Genomic DNA, 22,167 nt, shown 5'->3' with positions numbered 1-22,167 from the left:
AGCAATGACAGTACATGTGAGTAAGGGTTTGCCATCCAGGTCCTTAAATTATAACCAAATTAATAATTTACAATTCATCTTCCAGACAGTTTATAAATATCACCTTGGATAAAAAAAGGAAAATAAGTATTTGGCACTGAAAGACTGAATGTGAATAAACCAAGAGCCTGATCGTGTCTTCCACTAAAGTGAGTGGAGAATCAAACAGTGGATGTATTGTAAGTATTGTATGTTTATGCAAAATCATGTTCTGGTTGAAAAATATGCAATTAATAATCCACAGTGTCACAGGTGATAGACTAGTTTTGCCTAATATTACATATACAAAGGGAGGTAGGAGCAAACAGAGAGGAAACCAAACCAAAACCTGGCATCTGTAGTTTGGATTGGAGTTTACAGCTTGGATCTACCTCCAGAAGGGGCCAAATCTGAACAGATTCCAAATATTTTGAACACTGGAGGATCCCAGTTTCAAACCCCAAGTTTGGGAGATTCGAGATCTTGGGTTTGGTTTGGCCAGTTACAGAGATCTGAAATTCAGAAGCAGTATTCAGTTTTTCATGTTTGGCTCAGGCCCAACTCTGGTAATAAAAAGTAAGAACTGGTGCATTAATTCTGAAGCCTTTGACTGTAGAATCTAGTAAATTGGATCAATCATACGACTTACACTTCCAAGAACGACTGCTACTTTTCTGTTACATAGCTTATGGCTACTGTAAAAAAAGCATTCTACAAACACCAAATACGTAATCAATAAGTTATAATATTTTTTATTCATGTTAGAATTTCTATCAGTGTTTGAACATTAATATTTAGAGAGTTTGTACAATTGCCACTCCAGGTTTAAAATGAGAACCACACTAGATCACAAATGGTAACTAAAACACAATTCAGAATCGTATGAATATTCACACTCTCTTTCTTTCTCAACACTGTTAAACATTTTCTTTTTCCGCAATGGGGTTTAAAATGAAAAGTGTGCACTGTAATCATGTCTCAGCAATGTTCCAAAACATAATGGTATCATCATTACATATAAACTCTTTAAAAATATACTTCTGTCAAAAGACTTGATGACTATTATGTACACTACAAAAATAAATTTTCATATAAATAAATTATATGGCATACTTTTATCTTTGTAACTGAAATGACACAAACCCACTCCTGCCAAAATAGGCAGGCAATGAGACCCAGTTTGAATATTTTTGTCCTTTTTACTCCTTACACTAAAACCTACAATGAGTCCTTAATGTAAATGTTATATACTCTTTCCTATTTAACATTAGTAAGCACTCTATACAAATAAAAATTCCATTAAAAGTAAAAACATAGCTGTAATAGTGTTTCCAATAGAAATAAAATCCCTGCATTTTGTTTGTTATAAACTGGCATGACAAATACTGTAAGAAAACATTCTTATGATACAAAAATATAAATATCACCCACGATTAAAAAAAGTTAAAAAACAAACCATAAAACACAAAGTTGCCAGCCACCGAGTTCTCCCTTTGCCAATGTGACTATAGGAGAAAAGGTCTACATTGTGCAGAAAGCAGACAGCTCACCCACGCACAAACACACAGAATTAGGAATTGGGGGGAAGAAGGGGAGAAGAGATGAGACATCAAAACTCTTCCTTGCTCCCTCCCTCCCTCCCTCCCACCATCTACAAGAAAAAAAAAGAAAAAAAAAGTAAAGGGGTGGGGGAGTGACTGACTGATACCAGAGCAATATCAGTGGGAAGCCATAGTGACCTCTGACACAGTAACACGTACACTTGGCAGTTGAAGGTAGCTTCCAATTAGTATCATACAGTTTTGTTGCAGAGTTTTTATGATCTGAGGTCACTACACTGCTAGTGCTAAATTGGGGCCTGTTGTCTTTTTGTCATTAAGAGTTTTCATGTTAGACAGTGAGCTGGACCAGTAGGCAGTTACGGGATTAACCCTTAGTGTGCATCTAAACAGTAGCTTATGTACCAATGGGACAATGCCAGGCTCATCAGCTGTTCTTTTAGTGTTCACATTGGATACCTGTAAACAAGTGCCTCATGTCAAAGTGTTTTCAAGGGAGCAAAAAAGGCACGACAATTTGTGCATGATAGTCATAGTCCTCCACTTTGCTGGGAAGGCCTGCAGGAAAAGAGCCTTTCAGCTACTGGAGAAGTATAAATTCCAATCAAACAATGCCTGGCCTGGAGTGGCCAATTTTGTATTTAGAAACACAGATCTTGTGTTTTTTCTAAACTGAATATTTGTTTTATATATATAAATAAATAAAAATTCAATTTTAACTTTAAAAAAAGAAAAGAAGCTAAATTAGATTCATGAAGGGCTCCCAGTTCAGTTTAGCTATTTTAATTACAAGTACTAATGCAGTAAGAGTTACCTTAGCGGGGTGGGTGGAAAATCACCCCAGGCCTTAGGTGTCAATCATTATGGTCCTGGATCAAGCAGATCAGTAAAATAAGAAGTGAAAATAGATGAAGAAAATAATAATAAAAAAAGTTCTAATTTTTGTCACTTTATATTAACTTGCTTTCTGCCATGTAAATAAAGTGATGAGGGATGCCAGATTGCTTTGAACTGTGCCGTTACTGTAATAAACAACCATATTATTCCAGTACCACTCTATTTTACAATATCGATATCAAAATATGGCATCAGTACATACAAAGGCATATGCTAACTGGATTTTAGCAACTTTCAATACCCAACACCCTTTGCAGTTAAGGGAAATGATTATGTTTTGCACTTACATGGCACCTTTCACAAAGGATATCAAAGCACTTTCCAAACAGTAATTAAGCCTCACAACACCCCTAGGAGGTAGGTAAGTATTATTATACCCATTTTACAGATGCAGAAACTGAGGCATGGGGAGGTTAAGTGACTTACCCAAAGTCACACACAGCAAGTCAGTGGAAGATTTAGTAATAGAATCCATATGCCCTTACCTCCTGTCCTCTCTTCTATTTTAATCATCTATTTGACAATAGCAGTCTGGAGATTCTGTTACGTGCCAAGGCATTTTTCACTGGCATTTAGCAATAGGGAAATCCTGACTCTGACAGCATCAGTGAGTTAATAAGCCCACTAAGGGTTACCATACAGTAAAAAAAACCTACACTACCGTACACTGGGAACATACATACACACACATGCACACAGCAAAACAAAACCTGCACATAGCTAAACCTACTTAAACCACCAAGATTAACGTGCTTTTCTTCATATCTGCTCATTTAAAAAAAAATTATCACGCATAGCGTGTTTGAAAGTTAACAGTAACATTTCATACTACCACAGGGTTGTGAAATGCAAATTTTAAAATATTTTAAACACATACCTTTACAAAAAATCCTATTACATAAGCAATATTTGCATAGAATTATACAAGTAAATTATACAATATTTAAGCAGCAGCAACATATGCTGAAATTTAAGACTAGATTAATCTTAGTTGTGGCACAGAGATCAATGTACAATAAGTACAGAACACAAACAATATTGTCCCACTCTATTAACAAGAGTTAACTCCAGATTATACTACTTTACATTGTTCCTTTGTATATTACATATGTGTACACCTTTTAAATATTTATAGAAATATTTAACAACATAATACAATAGGTTACAGTAACAGTGAACTGTTATCCTGATGCAGCATGTCCTTTTCCATAACTTCAAGCAGTTCTCTTCAAGCAGTTCTGGAAAGAGGAGGTTTCCCCATCTTTGGCCTCTTCTTTGCTTCAGTTGTTACCCTTTACAAAAGAGAGAAAACACAACTGTTCACTTAAAGCTTAAGAAAAATAAACCAACCCAACCCAACCCAAAATGCATGTAATGATTCTTGTGGTTAAGGTACAGGACCAAGAGTTAGGAAATCAGGAATCTATTCCCATCTCTGTCACAGATGTCATGTTTTAAATGTCCACTAATTTTAAGTGCCTCTATTTCTGCGTACCTGACTTCAATTAAAGTCAATGGAAGCTGCAGGAGAATGAGGTCTTAGGCATCTCAAATTGGACACCATTTGAGGTACCCAAATTAGTGTCCACTTTTGGAAAATTTGAACCTGGCCTTCTCTTTGCCTCAGAATCCACTTCCTTGGGATTCCACTACTTGCCATCTTCCCAGGAGAGCTGTGAGGATATATTCGTACAGAACTATAAAAATACTTTGAAATCTTTGGATAGAAGCTTTAGAAGTGCAAAGTATTTTAATTAGAACTGGTCAAATATTCCCTTTGGAAATTTTTGATGGAAAATACCTTTTCATCCAAAATGAAAATTTTCATTTTGCTCAACGTTTTTTGTGTGGTGATGAAACACTTTGAAACTTTTCAAAAAATTTCATTTTGTTTCTGTGGACAAAACACACATACTTTTTTTCCATCTGAAAAAGGTGTGAAAAAGTAACAGTGAGAAAGTGACCTCCTCCAAAACTATTTTTGGGTGTGTGTGTGTGTGGACCCCCCTCCCCCCCCAAAAATTACAGAAAATTTTGAATGACATGAAACATTTTCATTTCTTTCAAAAATGTTTTCTGAAACACACACCTCTCATTTTTACATCTTTATTTTATCACCTCAAAGCCATTGGGGATGGAGGAGGGGGAAGAGTTTACTTTCATTTTCATTTTATGGGTCAAATCCTCAAGGGTCAGGAATTATCTCTGACAAACCTAAGGAGCATTCACAGAGCAACTCAGTGATGGTTACCAAAGCCCAAAGCCTGTAATCGTGGCAGCTCCACTCCACCCATACAGGGCGACTTGTTCAGTTCCTGTTCAGCAACCCACTGGACACGCCCACATACACAGAACTCCACTTCATGAGAGCTTGGACCGAGCCCACTTAAAGCAACACTGTGCAGGAATGTGGGTAATCTCTGTACAAATACTTCCTTCAGCCTGCCTTGCACTGTGCAGCAGAACTATAGAAGTTCTGATGCACAAGAGGATTTGGCTAAGTAGTTTATATTCTTTTTACTACATTATATTCAAGGGTCACTTTCTTTTGAAAGTAAGTAACTGGTGGTTTTACTCCTTCCCAACAAATGTTGTTATGTGTGAGATTTTAGGAGGCAGCCTGTTTGAATGATCTGAGCATACCTGGGTACCAGGAAATCCAGGCCTGACTCCTGTTCCATGGCCTTGGACAAGTCGAACAACGGGTATTCTATGCTGCAACTGGGAGGTGAACTGCAGTGCGTGTTGGCATAAGCAAGCTAGTTCTGAGCTAACCAGCTCATAAGAAATAGCAGGGTAGCTGCAGTGGCATAGGCTAGCCCCCATGAGTACCTGAGCAGCATCCTGGGCGGGACTGTACTTGGATGGCTAGCTCATGGTGCTGCCAGTGCCACTGTGGCTACAATGCTATTTTTAGCAAGCTAATTGGATCAAAGCTGCTCAGGTATGCCTGCAGGTACTGCAATTACACTTCCTGATTGCACCATGGATACATCCAATTTTTCTGCTTCAGTTTCCCCACCTGAAAAATTGGGATAGCACTATTTACTTTAATACTTGCACAGAACTCTGAAGAGGTCAAGGGCTAAGTATTGTTGGTTCACCCAAGCTTATTTTCTAATGCAAAATGCACCGATATTTATGGGTGGGAAATCCCAGTCATTGCTGCCCAGAGGGTAAAGCAGCTGGGAGGAAAGATACCTTAGAAATTCTTGTCTTTTTCCTTTCCCCCGCCCCACACCATTGTCTGGGAAGGACAAAAATGTACCTTAATCTGAGCTGTTGCCATTTGTCCTTTCTTCACATTCAACATCTTGCAGTTCTATTACTTCTACTTTAGAGTTTCTCCTCTCACAACGTACATTAAAAGGCACATGGGGGTCCTCAAATGTTCCATGGTCAGTTTCATGGTATCCTTCGTAAGATGGAAAGCCTCCTCCGTGAGAGTTATGGCTGTGCACAGCAGGGTGTACAGCAACAGTAACTGAAGCGGAGGCAGTCACAGTAGTGATAGGCTGGCAGTATGCTGGCACTGAAGTACCCATGGCAGTGAATACTGGGCTTCTAATGTTATGAGAGCGAGCCCTATGGCCTGAGCGGTCCCTATTGCTAGGTCCAGAATGCCCTTCAGTAGAAATTTCAAAAGCGTCCCTGCGCGGCCTGTAAGGGGGCGGTCGTACTCCTTCCCTCAGTTCTCGTCTAGGTTGTCTGTTATGATGCCATGTCTGCTGGGACCCGGCTTCTGGCTTAGGCTGTAATTTTGGACTTGGCTGATGACATCTTGTCTCTGGCTGAACCACCTGGAAATGAAATGAGATACGCGGTTAAATCTCTGCCCTAAAGCATGTAAACAGAAGTTGCACATGCTATGGAAATATTTTCCCTGGTACAACTCTGAAGTGCACGGTCCTGGACTATCTCTAGAAGTGAAGCATTCTGGAGTCTTATTTGTGCCTTTTTCAAAGACAGTTCTCTCCCAAAATTGTTACAAGCCGCTGGGAAGTACAACTTTGCAGATAAACACAGGACTGTCATTGAAAGCATTATGTATACCTCCCACACACTGCTCAGTCTTTTGAAAGGGACAGATCGCAAGCACTACAACTTAACCAAAATTGCTGGGCTTTGGCAAAGACTCTCTTCCAGCTGGGGTACATACACAGGATGTTAGTGGGACAGTTTGTATAGATTGCAGAAATCTGGTTTCTGGATCTCTGTAAAAAGCGTGAAGCACAGCGGCCACATCAGTCAATAAACCGTGACCAACTTCAAATGTGGCTCTGCTTGTACCTATTTTTAGGCCTCTGCTGAACAAAAACAGATCCGCATTGCAGCTCAGCGTGCAGCATCCTGGGGGGTAGGAGACGGAGCTTTTTAGTTTATCTTTGAAAGGAAAGTTATGCTGGCCCAGTGGCTTAGGGCTTGGGCACTGTGCTGACACACAGCAGACCCAAGGTTTGGAGAAACCGTGAGACACTCTTTCCCTGGTCTGCACCAGCCCTTATCCTCTAAAATGTATTACTGGAAGAGAAATATAGTATGAAGATAGCCCATGTGGCTCTGGGTGGAGACCCATTAATTCCAGAGTCCCTTCCCTTCTCTTTCACAGAGGTCATCTGGAGCAAAGGACCTGCCAGTCCTGCACTTCCAGCTCAAGCCAGTATACTGCAAAGCCATTTACTGATGAAAATGCGCTGTGCTTTGATACCACCATTTTATCTAAATTTCCTTCCTAAATGAAGGGGTGAAAAAGCCTGAGCACCCATCATCTGGAAGTGCTCTTAAGTTTGGGCCAGTTGCAGCCAGAAGTACAATGGAAAAAAAAAAAAGAAGTCAGAATATAAACGTTGCTATACAAACTGAAAGAGACAAATTCTTCTAAAAAGCCAAAACGAAGTAACTTCCTCCCTTTTGTCCCCCAAACCAACATGTGGGCTACTTACAGTAGATCTGGCAAAGACAGGATTCTCAGTTGCTTCCACTATTACTTGGTGGACTGGTGCACCAGAGCTCTGAGTGGCCTCGTACTGATGGAGTTCCTCACTGATTCCTGACACTGTAGTCTGAGAACTGTACTCGGAATCAGATGAATCTGATCCATTATTTGTGTGTCCAGGTGGCAGTGCAAACCTCACAATGCTAGGGGCAGGCTCAGGAGATGGAGTAGGCAATCTGTTCCGTCCGTTAGCTGGAGAAACCTAATAAGGATAATTAAGACCCCGTATAATTACTAACATTCAACAAAAATGTTCCTCACCAAACTACATTTACTCTTGTCACCAAAACCATTTTGTTATTTATTATTTGCTACATTCTCTGTTACGGTGCACAGTGCCGTACCAAAAAGAAAGAATCACAATCGCTGTCTGTGGATGTGAACATAATTATATATATTCCTGTCAATGTCTGGATGTGTGAGTGTGTATATTACATATATTTCTTGGTATGTCATTAAAAGGGTAATTCCATGACTGTGTATAGTGTGTATCCATTAGAAAATATGGTTCTGTGTCTGTACATAGACAGATGGATACACACATAATAGCAAGTACTCTGTGTGTGTGCAGGGCCGGTGAAAGGATGTTTCGCACCCTAGGCGAAATTTCCACCTTGTGCCTGCCCACCCTGCCCCAGGAGCCCTGCGGCAGCTCCCTGCCCCCCCCACCCTGAGGCGCCCCCCCTGCAGTAGCTCCCAGCCGCCCCCTCCCTCCACCTCGGCAGGGGTGCTGTGCGACAGCTCCCCGCCCCAGCTCACCTCTGCTCCGCCTCCTCCCTAAGCATGCCGCCGCTGTTCCACTTCTCCCGCCTCCCAGGCTTGTGGCGCCAATCAGCTGTTTGGCGCTGCAAGCCTGGGAGGGAGAGAAGCAGAGCGGGGCGGTGCTCAGGGGAGGAGGCAGAGCAGAGGTGAGCTGGGGCGGGGAGCGGTTCCCCTGTGCGCTGCCCCCCCACCCCGTTATTTGCTGCAGGCGGCCCTCCCTGCGCCCCATCTCACCTCCATTCCATCGCCTCCCCGGAGAGCGCTTTTCCCGCCCCCAACCCACTTGGTGCCCTAGGCTATCGCCTAGTTCGCCTACTGGTTGCACTAGCCCTGTGTGTGTGTGTGTGTGTGTGAGTGTGTGTGTGTGAGAGAGAGCGTGTTTTATATATATATATATATACACACACACACACACTCCCCCATATCTATATCTCCACACACACTATGCACACAGCCATAAAGTTATTCTCTTTTAATAACACTAGAGAAAACTCAATGATCATGCCTTAGAGGGGTAACTGTGATATACCCAATGAGCTATCAAGTGCAAGTTTGAAGGCTATGAATGCTCTCTTGCTGGATTTGCACTGGACGGTTTAAGGCCCTGATCCTGCAAAGGGATCAACCGCATGGACCAGGATCTCACTAAAGCCAACAGGATACCACAAGAGTGTACTTGCAGATAAGGGAGGATCCTTTTGCAGACTTGTGGCCTAAGGCAGTGGTTCTCCAGCTGTGGTCTGTGGACCACCACTGGTGTGTGGAGCCCTTCCTGGTGGTCTGCTGAGTTAAATATTTTGAGAATGAAGCAACGGAGGGGCCGGAGTGTTAGGAGGAAACATAGATCTACAAAAGGAGCTCTTTCACAAAATGGCCTGTAGAATGAAGAAGTTGAGGAAATCCCTGCTCCTAGGGCATAGTTAATACATGAAATTCTGCTTAAAAATAAAGCTAATTAAATCATGCATTTGTACCTAAATCAAAGAGACAACTTCCAACCCACTGGTTATTATACAAGACACCTTCTGATTACTAATCAAGAATATCAAATTAAGAAAAGAAACCATATTTAATATATTTTTTTAAATAAAACAAAAAAAAGAGCAAGAAACTTAAATACAAATCAGAATTACAAAGAGAATAATAGGTTTCTAGGGAAGAAAGAAAAAAAGGACACATTCATTTCTTCTGCTCATAAATGTAACTACTGACCTCAGGATATGGTCCAAAGAATGAAAGAAGAACTGGAAGCAGCACCAATCCATTTAGAACTCCCAGAATAGTTAAAATTGCCAAAACAGCAAAGAAATACCTGAAATATGGTTTAAAACAGGGAGAAAAGGGCCATGAATACCATTAGACATACAGAAGATTGCATACTACTCCCCAAAATAATGTAACTTTAAAAAAAAAAATGCTAATACAAGTCTCAGAAACGTTAAAAATATTGTACAAAATCATGACTTTTAATTAATAAATGTATTTATTTAGTACCTTTTGAATTAGAGAAGCTACATTCCACAACCCAAGTGTTAGTTGATAAAGGAAAGAAAAAAAATCAGTTTGTTAATTTACCAAAATCTTGTGGCATGTAATGTTATTTATAAATGTGTTACACAAACACAAAAATATGGAATGTGAACTGAATGGCTGAATGGACTGAAAGCACAAATACAATGAAAAGGGGCCCCCATTAGCGAAAACCCAGCAGAAGCAAACAAATGAAGTGAAGGGTGTAGAATTTAAACAATTTAGCCAAGAAGGAAAAGAAGCCCACTTCTCCCAGCAGCTAATCCACTGTGAAATGCTTCTGCATCTAACAGTGGAATCTCTAATTAAATCTCTAGTGTATCAGGTAAGGCTTTCCCTCGCCGTTCATTAATCACAACTTTCCGCCTAGAATTCTGTGAGTTCCAGTTTTACCAAATAGCTCAAATTGCAACCTTTTTAGAACACAGGAACCAGCTTTCTGCCAAGAAAATGCTGCCCATTCTGTAGTAAGCTTCAGCATTGTACTGAGTAAGAGCACTCCACAATGGCAGAGCTGCATTGCAGGCTAATCTTTTGTTGAACAATTTAGCATCTCTGAATACTCTTGTTTTGCGTCAGCCAATTCAAACATAAAGGCTGAAGTACTATGGAGGACGAGGAAAGTGCACAAGTGGTTGTCCTTTCCCACCATTGAGGGCTAAGGTCTGGGATCCTTCATGAATACCAAGGTAAACCTGTCAGTAAAAGGGAAGCCTTACTAGTTGGTATTCGGCACAGCTGGAGTTCAGACTAAACTCAAGGCTGCGTTGCAACTAATGATTTCAAGGGCTCAGTCTTGGACAAATTTTTGGATGGTCAGGGTGCAGGAGGAAAAGTAGGGGCAAGTTTCCTAATAATAGCGCCACTGCTGATAACATTGTTTAGCAGGCGACAAACTTTATTGCCTATGTTTCCACATCTGATCAAATATATTAGATTCCTGTAAAACTACAACTATCCTGCTGTTGTAAACATTTTGGAATTTTTGATCTGCATTACCAAAATCAAGGAACCAATCTCCTTCACTAATATAAACTACCAGAACTTCATGCTGGGACATGTATCAACAACAGGCATTAAAACACATTTGCATCTCATCCATCTAACACTAGAATAAACAGGCTGATTACAAGTCTGGCCACTTAGCATATACAATGTCTGTTAATTTACTTAATCTTCCTAAACACATTGATGGGCTAAACTATCCCTTTCCGGAAGTTTGGAGTCTTCTTCACTCACTGTAACAGTACTTCAGATTTGCTCATTTATTTTACATCTGTCTTAGAGAAAAACAAGGGGAACTGAAGCCAGATTGTGCTAGAAAAAAAGAAACTGATGGGCAAAGACAAAGTTAAACAACAAAAGTTTAAAATGTGAAAGGCTCCTTTTATTTGTTAAGCAAATATCAAATCCCAATTTGGAATCAAACAAGACTACATGCTGCCATTTACTATGTCATGAAAATGTGCACACTATCTGCTTATGTGTTCAATATGTAGAGTATTACAACAAAGATGCTACTGTAAATTTCATTCAATCTGCAGGAAAAACCCAATCCTGCAAAGTGCTCAGCATGTTATAGGAGCAGGCCCTAACTGAATAGTTCTGCCTCATTCCCTCACCACCAACAAAAACTGAGACACACAGAAGACTTGGTGGAAGTTGCACTTAAGGGTACATAGTGTGTAGTTATGAAGACCATGAAGCTATGATCCATGCAATTCTTGTTAGGCAAGGAAATAACCTTCCTTTCCCTGCCGTCTCCAAATCTCTCTCTCTCTCTCTCTCTCTTACATACACGCACACACAGCTAAAACTTAATAGTTAGTCTCTCAGTCATAGCCTTGACATTTTTTTTGTTACATGACCTGATTTAGTTTACATCTATTTATCTAGCTCACTTCAGTCTGAACAGTCCAGTCATCTATCAGACCATGAATGTTTGGTCCAGCACTACCCCAGTCCTGCTTTTTTTTTTTGGGGCAATAGTCTGCCACAAAGAACCAGTGTTACTTCTAAGATTAGCCAGTTTGCAGAGCTCCACAGGTTGTTTGGAGTAGAATAGGATCCATTTCATTGCACTTCTCAAATTCCCTTCAACAGAAAAAATTGCTCTCCTCTCATACTTGACAAATTCACATTCTTAATTAAATCCACAAGAAACAGCCTCCCTTTAGCTGTAAACAGGTCTTCAGGCTTTGCTTTACAAATTTTAATACAAACTTCTGTGTTCACGCTTATGGTTTCCTACATCCCAAACAGGGCTTCAATTTTTTTGTCAGTTAAAACGTGCTGCAAACTTCATACAGGGATAACAGGGGAGAGGGAGGGAAAGAGAGTGTCAGTTTCAGGATGTTTATAGTTCTTCCTATTCCTTCCACACAAAATGCTGTACATATGAAAAGTCTGGGTTAAAGGTCAAATCCCGCTAACCATTGGACAATATTAGGTATTTGGAGCTAACTTATTTAAGAACTGAGCAAAGAGGCAAGAGAGGACCCCTTTTGTTTCATTTTAGGCCTGGAGTCTAATTTTTCCTGGAACTTAATCCAATGTCAGCAAAGGAAGTATTACTGCAACTAGCATGTAACAAGTTAATAAAGCAAAAGTAAAGCAGGACCATCATGTAAGCATGCACAGTAGTAAAACAGCAGATACACTGAAATGACCAAACATCGAACATCAACACGTTAAAAAAAATAAAATAAAAAAAGTCAAGAGATGCTTTACCTGACAATAAAATCAAACTCGGACCCTGCAAGCATTAACACTCCAAGCAGTGTAGATACGGCTCCATCCAATACTGGTGCAAACATGTGCTCCAATGCAAGGACAGCCCTGCGGTTCTTGTCTCCTATGGCGGTTAAAAATGCCTATAAAAAAATAAACTCCATGTCATCGTTTCTTTGTACACAGTCTTTCAAAACTCTCAGCCTCTCCCAAAGCATGCAGGTTTCCTCCCCTTGCCCCAGCTAATTACTCCAATTTACAGTTTATTAAAATATCTTTGTGGCTGCCTAGAGTTCAAGACAAGGTCTGATTCTGCAGTCATTGTATACAGCTGCTACTGAAGTCATGGGAGTGGAGTGAGGATTGATTGCAGGGTCAGGGCCACAGCAATAATTTTCTGAAACAACCCCCGCCCCACCTCATAAGGATTTTCGTTGGTTGCTCTGTTTGCTTGTTTCCACCCACAAAGGATTTGTTTAATTTTGAAAGAACTTCTCCTGTAAAAATTATAAGACTACTCTTGCAGTTCTTACCTGGGCAAAACTCCCATTGATATCATGGGAATTCTGTGGTAGCAGGGACCACATGACTTGAACTATTATTTGTTGTGGACTTGGACGTGATCCTGTAACCTTTACTCACATGCATAGTAACACTGAGTTCAGCATCCTATTAATGGGCTGTATCTTTCTGACACTTTTAAAGCAGAATTCTCCACTGATGTCAGTGGATCTCTCCATGTGGGCACAGGACCCCATGCTAGCAGATCTTTATGCACAATCAGCCCCTAACTGAATGAGATGAGCAGGATTTGACCCAAAGTATTCAGTGGATCTTCTCATATAAACAAGCACTACAGGACTATGCTCCTCTTATTCTTTTTAGTTATATTCCACCCTATGCAAATATATTTACAATTTTTACTACTTCAAAACCAAACAACTATACATCTGTTTCAGGGTTTTATCCTGCCACTCATCACTATAGTGATGTGAGCACCGATGTAATTTATAGAGAATCTATCCTCCTCCGCATGACTCCTGAGTAAGCAACTCACAGCATATAACATACTTCAGTACTCAAGATTTATAAGAATAACAGTGAACCATGGAAAACTAAGGTATCCAGGATTAGTACATTTTATATATACATGCTCAGCTATGGATAACAAATGGATTTCCATATAGAGCACAGGATATGAGCTGATGTGTACTGGATAACTCACATGAGTCAGGGCTGTGGGATCAGACCCATAACATAGTAACAAAATATATGCACTGCACATGGATAGGTGTGTATTTAAAGGATACATAATACAATGAGTGCAGTGTTGATGCAGAATTTATTTGGAGGAATTTAAAAAAAAAATGAGGTCACAGCTCACAATTGGCAGAGAAAAATTGAGCCACAAGTGGATTGTGAATTTGTCTTAAACAAGTACAATTAAATCCTGTATCAACACTATAAGCATTGCATATTTTGTTTATACAACACTGATGGGGTTATTTATATTCGGTTAGTTCTATGAATGCATTGGCCAGCAGTGCTGCTATAGTTTAACATCTATTAGGTGCTTTCATTGTAAAACACATTTTTGAAGGGTTTTATTTCCAATGTCAGTGTGGGGAAAAAAGAGGTTTTAAGTTTGCTGGGGACTGAAACTTTACCCACATGTGATTTTATTTAGATAAAAATGTGACATAAATTAGTTTGGTTTCTCTCTCCACTTAGAACTGACAGCCAAGCATTTTATAATTTTGTGTTCCATTTTTGTTTATTTATTTATTTAAAATTTGTCATTTGTTTCCCTATAACATGCACCATCACTGAAACACTCACTATCCTACCACAAGCCTTAGCAGGCTGCTTTATATCAACAAGCCTAAATATGCTTCCAGCTGCCTGTCACTTTCTCCTTATATTACCCCTCATCCATAAGGCCCTCTTAAATCTACTCACTCCACCCCCCGCCACTTAAAACTGAGGGCACCTCACAGTTCACTGCCATTGTGCACCTCAGCCTGCTGCACTCCTACCATGCTTCTGAGTTTCTAATCCTCAAAATTCCCCTCTAGTCCCTGCTGCCTTCTCACTCCCCCAGCAATCCTCTCAGCAGTTTGCATCTCCTCAACTCAAGGTTCTCTTCTGTAGTTGTGGACCACATCTAATCCCCACCTCCATTCTCTCCAGTCTACTTCTCTTCCCCCCTCATTCTTTGAGCCTACTGGATTCTGATGGTACTTTTGAAAAAACAAAAATATTAATGTATAGTTATAACCCTTCCTACAATAATTAAACTGGCCTGTCCAGGCTGATCCCTTTCTATTCTCTATAGTATTGTTTCACTCCATATGGATAGTGATTCTTAAATAATCTTCTCCTGAAAAATATACGGGAACGACCCCATGCTGAGTGTATGAAGAGCCTTCTCTGTATGTAACATTGGGAGTTGTGAAAACCAACCACTGTTGAGAACGTGTTGAAGCGGGGGGAGATCATCAGACACTGGGAATTCATTTAAATCACGTGTAATTTTGGATTAAGTAGCATGTAAACTTTTGAAATCCCGTATTTTCCAAATTCTAAGAAAAAAAATCTCATATGCTATTTTCAGCATTTCAATTTGCAAACAAGTTGTTTAATCAAAAGTTAGGGGTGTGTGTGTAGAAAATAAGGCTTACGATGGAAGTCTACATGCAACTCTAACAATAGAAATATCAACATTTCCATAACAAACCAAAATTTTCAAACTTCAACACCCAAAATTAGGCACTTTATTCCATATTTTGACACCTAAATAAATGGCCTGAATTTCCGTGATGCCAGCTCTCACTGGCTTAAACAGGAGATGCAGTTGCTTAGCACTTCAGAACATCAGGCCACTAATTTATGTGCCTAAATTTAGGAACCCAATTTGAAAATGTTTCCAACTGTGTTTATACATTCTCTCTCTCTCTCTCTCTCTCTCTCTCTGTGTTTCTTCTGCATTACTCTTCAGTCAATCAATGGGAGTTCTGCTTACCTATGGACTGCAGGACTGGGACCATTACTAACAACTAATATGTTCTGAAAGAAAGGCACCTAATGGGAGATTTTCAAAGGCAAGCACCCAACTACCATTGAATATTTATGGGAATGGTGCCTAACTGCCATTTGTGCCTACGAAAATCTCCCCCAAAGTATTAAATTTGCCATAATAGGCAGCATCTAGACACAACAGGGAGTGCATAGTTATGTACTGTTATAAGGTCCTCTGCAGCACTTAGAGACAAAAGAAAGGACCAAGACAGTGGTAGTATCGGAATGCTTGTCTACATTACCAGCTGGATCGATGGGCAGCGATCGAACCAATGGGGGTTGATTTATTGCGTCCACTGGAGCGAGAGGTGCAGGCGGAGTCAACGGGGGAATGTCAGCTGTCAACTCACCGCAGTGAAGACACCGCGGTGAGTAGATCTAAGTACGTCGACTTCAGCTACGTTATTCACATAGCTGAAGTTGCGTATCTTAGATCGATCCCCGCCCCTAGTGTAGACCAGACCTTAGAGTGTGAAGGTCTTAATAGACCTTAACAGTTCTGCTTAGTACACATATTGATACGGATCATAGAAATACCTACTGCATATTAACTGGAGACCCGTAAAATCATATTTAAAAGCACTTAAAAGTGCATTGTTGAATCCAATCTTGTTTCATGCATCACTGACTTAACAGATGGTAACTATTCTTTCAAATCAATTATGGTCTATCAGGCAACAATCTAACTGGCACACTAACTCTTGTGCGGTGTTTGAGCTTGGTTGTCTTTTGAAAATCAGATCACACATTTGGATACCTAACTATGGATTTAGGAGCCTAACTTCAGGCTCCCTTTTTAAAAAATCTTGGAGAGATTTTCAAAATACTTTCAAAATGCTGCCTAATTTTACATACCAAAGCAACATGAACAGTGAATTCCACTCCTATGCCAACAGAAGCAATCAGGATGACCACAGGCACTGCACTCAGCTTTATTCCAATTAGACCCATCATGCCAAACAGCTCCACGGTCATCAGAGCCAGCACCACCACCTAAATGATTTCAAACAGCTGTTAGTAACTTCTTATGCTCTATATAAACAAAGGAAAGGACTTTCAAAACAATGTGGGACTAGCAAATGCAACCCTCACAGCACTCTTTCTCTCACCTTCCAAAGGCAAGCTATTTTTCCTTATTTCATTGAATTCAATTGCAATTACCTGAAATGAGTCAGTTTAAAATTATTCCCCCAGGATCCAGTGGGCACAGCAACCATCAATTTTCTATTGGTTACCTCTTGTCAATACTATCTAAAACATAATTTATTATTCCTCCCTATCCCCATCCATCAGAATATAACTTTTCTGCTTTTTAACCCATTTCCCCAACAATATTCTCAAAAATTAAAGGAAGAGCCCTAAAAGTAGAAAAGCATCTTTTAAACAGCTGGTTTGGGTTCTTTCTCCAGAATTCATGGAGTAAGTGAAGATGACTCAAGGGCAGGTTTAAAGTCCGGAAGAAAGTGAATGCCATAATCAGCTGATGAGTGTCAGGTTACAGAGTGTCTCTTAGCTTTGAAGAAACTTGGGGGTGATTGGCCTGGACAAAGCAAACAGTTAAATCTAAGGGAAAGCTTTTATTTTCTTTCATCTATCTTGTAAAAAAAATGGAGAGAGGTGGGGGGAAATCTGTGGAGTAGACGTAAAAGTTTCTGGAGCCAAAAATACACATTTTTAAAAGAGATGGCGGACTCTTTAAAATAAACCCCCTTTTCGAAGAAAAAATGTAAGTGCTACAATAAATGATTTTATAAGCTAATGAATCACGAATGATAACATAAATTGTTTGATTGAGTGCTATGAAAAATATTCTAGACTAAACATTTACCTTTTAACATACCTGTTGCACAAATGTACAGTACAAAAACTAGTGACTGCTCTGTGCTTTTCTACTTCTGGCATTTTATAAGCTATACAATAGTTTATGGAATTTAAACACAGGAACATCATCATTCAATTTAACATGAATGTTTATTGCAAGGAATTCATGAAGGAGTATTCTGTATCATTTATAATTTTACTGCTCTTTCTCCTTAAAGACATACACTCCTTTCTCAGTGTGTATTGCACAACTGTTCACCTAGCCATACACCCTTCTTATCCTTCTAAGATTCACATCCAGAAGTTAGTACAGCAATTTAGTGTTTATGGGCAAGATGTAGAAATAAGAAACCGCCATGAAAAATAATTTTGTTTGATTTAAAAACAAACAAACTTGAGGGTGTGAGGAACGTAGAATTTTTTAATAGCTACTTAAAAATTCCAATTTTCCTCCGTGCTTCATTTCTCATGTTCATGAGTATCTGAGCAGGGACAAACGTTTAGTTATGTTTATAAAAAAAACTTTAAAGCTACTAGAGTGTGGTCAAAAGATTAAGGTTATTAAGGGTTATACCTTTACCATGAACCCTACCGCCTCAAGTTGAATAAATATATCATAAATGATGCAATATACATACTCCACCAGAGGCCCAGACATAAACAAAACCTTTCTGACTGCAGCAAGAGCTAGGCTGAAAGGAATTTGCCTTTAACAAAGACCCTTATAATAAACTTACAATGATCCCAGCCGTCCAGGGGTTCAGGAGAAAGAGGGCACACACCAGAAATGTGCAAGCCAGAACCACGCTAATAGACAAGAGAAGCCAGTGACGAAGCCCAATGTACTGTTCCCAAAAAAGAAATGGGTATCCATTTGGGTAGCTGGGGACCCCAAGACTGGTGTAGTTGTTACAGATAGCTCTCACTTTTTCAATAGCTTCCACAAAGTCAGCAGTTTCACGCAATCCATTGAGGTAGAAAGGAAACTGAGCATATTCAATGGGCTCAGCTGCTGGAACTAGGAGAAAGATGATAATTTTTAAATACGGATTGTAAAGGAAGAAAAAACAATATGCAGAGAAATAAATATGATTAAAGCACTTTGTTTTCTATGGAAAAGTGTTAAATATGAGTCACAAATTAATTACTTTGTTGAAACTCCAGAACTTCTGTGGCAACTTTAAAACAGGTGACTATATTTCACACCTTGCAGTGTAATTCAATGATTACACTGTACATCATACTCAAGACCAGCTTGATGATATTATTTAATGTAAATGGGTATCTAATATTATATTAGAATTACTGTGGCACATATCACTTTATTGTCTGTCCACAGTACACTGTATGTAACGTAAAATAAATAAAAGAGCAACCTTCTCAAATACTTCTCCCTATATTTTGTTTGAAAGAAGATGAGTTTCAAATAAAACTGTGTTACTCCAGTTTTATGCTGGTGTAACTCCTGTGAAGTCAACATATATTTATCTAAAATCAGTGGAATTAAACTGCTTCTAAACTAGATTTATGCAGTGGTGAATCAGGCCTTTTTATTTTGTAATATTTCAGCTGTTTATTTTAAAAGCCACTATCCATTAAAAAAAAAAAAAGTAAAAAACCCCTAACAGTAGGGGCTTATTGAGGAAATACATAACATTTTATCCTTTAATGATCTGACAAACTTAAATTTTCCATGCTTCTTTTTGAATGTAATGCTAAGTCTACTGTAATACCAAAAGAAAAAAAGAGCCTTCCACAACAAGCATTTAGTTACTGCCGCTGTGTGTTCCAGACCCTGCAGGGTCATTCAGTTGACTTGCTAAACATGATTTGCCCTATTATAATCTCAACTATAAATTTTCATTAAGACAAGACTTGGCTGACTGCCACAAAGCTCTAGGGTTTGGATACAGTGAAGCACAACTTGCTTGTTATCCAATCACATTTCCAAGAGAATCAATCCTCTCCTTCCCCTTCCACCCCTCAGTTACCAACTAGCAATCCACCCAATAAATCCAGTGTAAAAGCTAAGAAAATCAATTTGGGATTACCATTCATAATGTAAAAAGGTGAATGGGGGCAGGTGGAAAGGAAGGATGACACTCTCTTACACTGACTTCTCCCCTACCCAAACAGCTCTAGCGCAATACAGGTATGGGTGGCTTAGATGAATGACCTAACTTGCAAAAAATTTCTTCCACACTAGGGTGACAAATTTAGGATAAACATGATATCATTTTCAATGATGAAACTCTGGAATGGCAAAGGCAGAATGTTATGCACTCTGAAGGTTTCCCTTGCATACAAAATTAACAAGCAGTGTTAAGAAGAAATGTCTAATGCAAGTTTTAGAGCTTAGATATAAACTATTATACAACTAATTATTCAACATGACAAAGTCCTGCAGTGGTACCACATTATACTATATTACACAACTGCATCTGTCTCCTGAGATTTTAAAGTAACACAATATATTGTTCCGTTTATGCTTCTGAGACCTGTACAGTGTCAAGTAACTAGAGAGTTACTGGGCCTTTAAGGAAGGGGTGAGGCACTTATATAAACTATAAGACATTAAGATTAAATGTTACTTACTTCTCAGCCTTGTTTCTGGCATATAGTCTGCTTTGTCATGGACCCATTCTGGACTGTGAGGCCGGATGTTGGCTTGAGAGGCAGAGTAGGCCACGGGGTCATTGCTAACCCAGGCTGTCAGGTAGATGTAGAAAGCATTTGGGTTAATGATTCCATCTGCATCCACCAGACGCTGTTTAGTCAACTGCAAAATGGAAAGATTAGAAGCCTTTCAGAAAGGAGTTTTGCTTTCAGAGCTTTTGCTGCAAAGCTTTAAACAAAAAAACTGGAATATGCAACACACATACAGAATCATTTTTTGTGTGTGTGACTTCACATTAAGTGACTAAACAGACTATTGTTTGAGAGTGAGCAAATATCTAAATATCTGTATTGAACTTTAGAAAAGTGTTTTGTTTTATTTTGTGAAAAGCATATAATATTTATTATAAACATTAAACCAGCAGATGGTTCCAGAATAGACTGAACCAATTAAATCTGAATTCTAAGAGACTGTCTACAGCCAAGGGGGAAAAATGACCAAGTTGGAGAAACATATTTAAAGGAGGGGGAAAAAAAAATCTGGCAAGAGTCCCTATAAACGTCTGTGTGCAGTTAACCTCTGTTGTTAACACTGAAGGAAATGCCACCCAGTAAATGGAGGAGAGCTATAAAAATAAAACAACATCTGTATAAATTTTGCTAACACTTGCCTCCTATGACCTATGTATTCAGAAAATGCCAAGCGCCAAGAAAGTAGACGAGTGCACTGTGTAGCTTGGGTCATTGTTGGCAAATGTTTTTGTGGGGTAAACAGCAGTGGTGTATTTCCAGGGTTTTGTAGCCAAATACTATCCAGCCAGAGGATGTCTTGGATGAAAAACATTATGATTTTTTTGTTTTGTTTAGTTTATTTTAAATTCTGGACTGACTCCAGTTTCAGGTCTTTTTAATGAAATGAAAAACAACAGTGACAGCAGTTTAAAAAAAAAAAAAGCTGGATTCCAAAGATCTGGATTCAATTAATCCACAGGATATGCAACAACGATATGTCTTCAAGCTGTCTTTGGAATTGCACAGTACAGCTCACAGCCCCTGTGGGTGCACGACACTTTTCTCCCTCCCAGGCACAGGAAATTATATCAGAAGCTATGGTCCAATCACATTTGTTCCGTGATGTACCTGGTACATACTACCGAACAAAACTACTTGGGCATCTCACTTAAGTTTCCTCTTCAACTCCCTTCTTTTGCTTAATTCCTAACTCAAACTCCTGTTCAACTTGACAGCATGCTGCTGTAAAGCACTGTGTTTTATACACCATAGTAACTTTGAACAATGTACTCCGTAAATCTGTCACCTTTAATGCCAACAAAAAAAGGAAGACAATAAACAGAGCTGCCGGGAAGATCATTAGAGTGACTATTTTCTGCCTGAAAACACAGAAAGTCAGCTATAGTTCTGAGAGAAGAGAACCTAGGCTACTACTGTATTTTTTTCTGAACTGCCCTTTAAAAGTATAATTTTAATATAAACAATCAAAAACACCAGGCTTTGTCTTCCAAATGGGATCATAATAAAAATCTTCAAATACAACTGTATGCTATTATGTACTATATAAAAAGGAGCTCTGTGTTCAGGTTGCTTAATGAGCTGTAATTCCCAGCTCACATAGACGTACTCATGCTATCTCTGCTCAAGCTAGTGCACTAAAAATAGTAGTGTATCCGAGGTAGTACAGACAGCAGCTTGGGCTAGCCGCCTAAGTATGTACCCAGGGAGTCAGAGTGGTACATACTTGGGTGACTAGCCCAGGCTCCTGTCCATGCTACCTTCTATTTTTAGCATGCTGGCTTGAGTACAGCTAGCGTGGGTATGTCTATGAGAGCAGGGAATCACACTTCCCAGCTCAAATGTCGATGTGCCCTTAACTCATGATAGTGCAGGAGTAGTATAGTTGGGGTTGCCAATTTTGGTTGGATGTATTCTTGGAGGTTTTATCACATGACATAATCTTTAATTAAAGATTACTCTTTAATTCCTGGAGATTCAAGGACAATCCTGGAGGGCTGGCAGCCCTCACTATAGTATATGATGGCTCCAATACCCTTTCACCCACCCCTCCTAAAAAATATCTCTTAAAAATGTGCCTTTCCATTCAAATTGTTGGGAGCAAATTGAGTAGTTGGGTATCTATATTTT

The 22,167-nt window shown here is 39.4% G+C and overlaps 1 protein-coding gene across 2 annotated transcripts in view; it reads right to left on the bottom strand.

The window, feature by feature from the left end:
- Nucleotides 1-743: 743 nt before the first annotated feature.
- The window catches only part of PTCH1 (patched 1), an 86,320-nt gene continuing 64,896 nt past the window's right edge, over nt 744-22,167 (bottom strand). For both annotated transcript variants that reach the window (XM_048850972.2, XM_048850971.2), the window contains exons 17-24: nt 19,987-20,170; nt 18,129-18,409; nt 16,426-16,563; nt 12,493-12,635; nt 9,445-9,544; nt 7,418-7,672; nt 5,743-6,274; nt 744-3,766 (exon numbers count right to left, since the gene is read on the bottom strand). In XM_048850972.2, the coding sequence (XP_048706929.2) occupies nt 5,744-6,274; nt 7,418-7,672; nt 9,445-9,544; nt 12,493-12,635; nt 16,426-16,563; nt 18,129-18,409; nt 19,987-20,170 (1,632 nt within the window). In that variant the 3' untranslated portion in view covers nt 744-3,766; nt 5,743. The remainder of the gene's footprint in view (nt 3,767-5,742; nt 6,275-7,417; nt 7,673-9,444; nt 9,545-12,492; nt 12,636-16,425; nt 16,564-18,128; nt 18,410-19,986; nt 20,171-22,167) is intronic.

The sequence above is a fragment of the Caretta caretta genome, chromosome 5, assembly GCF_965140235.1.
Source record: "Caretta caretta isolate rCarCar2 chromosome 5, rCarCar1.hap1, whole genome shotgun sequence".
In the NCBI taxonomy this organism is placed as follows: Eukaryota; Metazoa; Chordata; order Testudines; family Cheloniidae; genus Caretta; species Caretta caretta.
The sequence above is the reverse complement of the archived record's forward strand: the minus strand, read 5'-3'. Positions and strand labels throughout refer to the sequence as shown.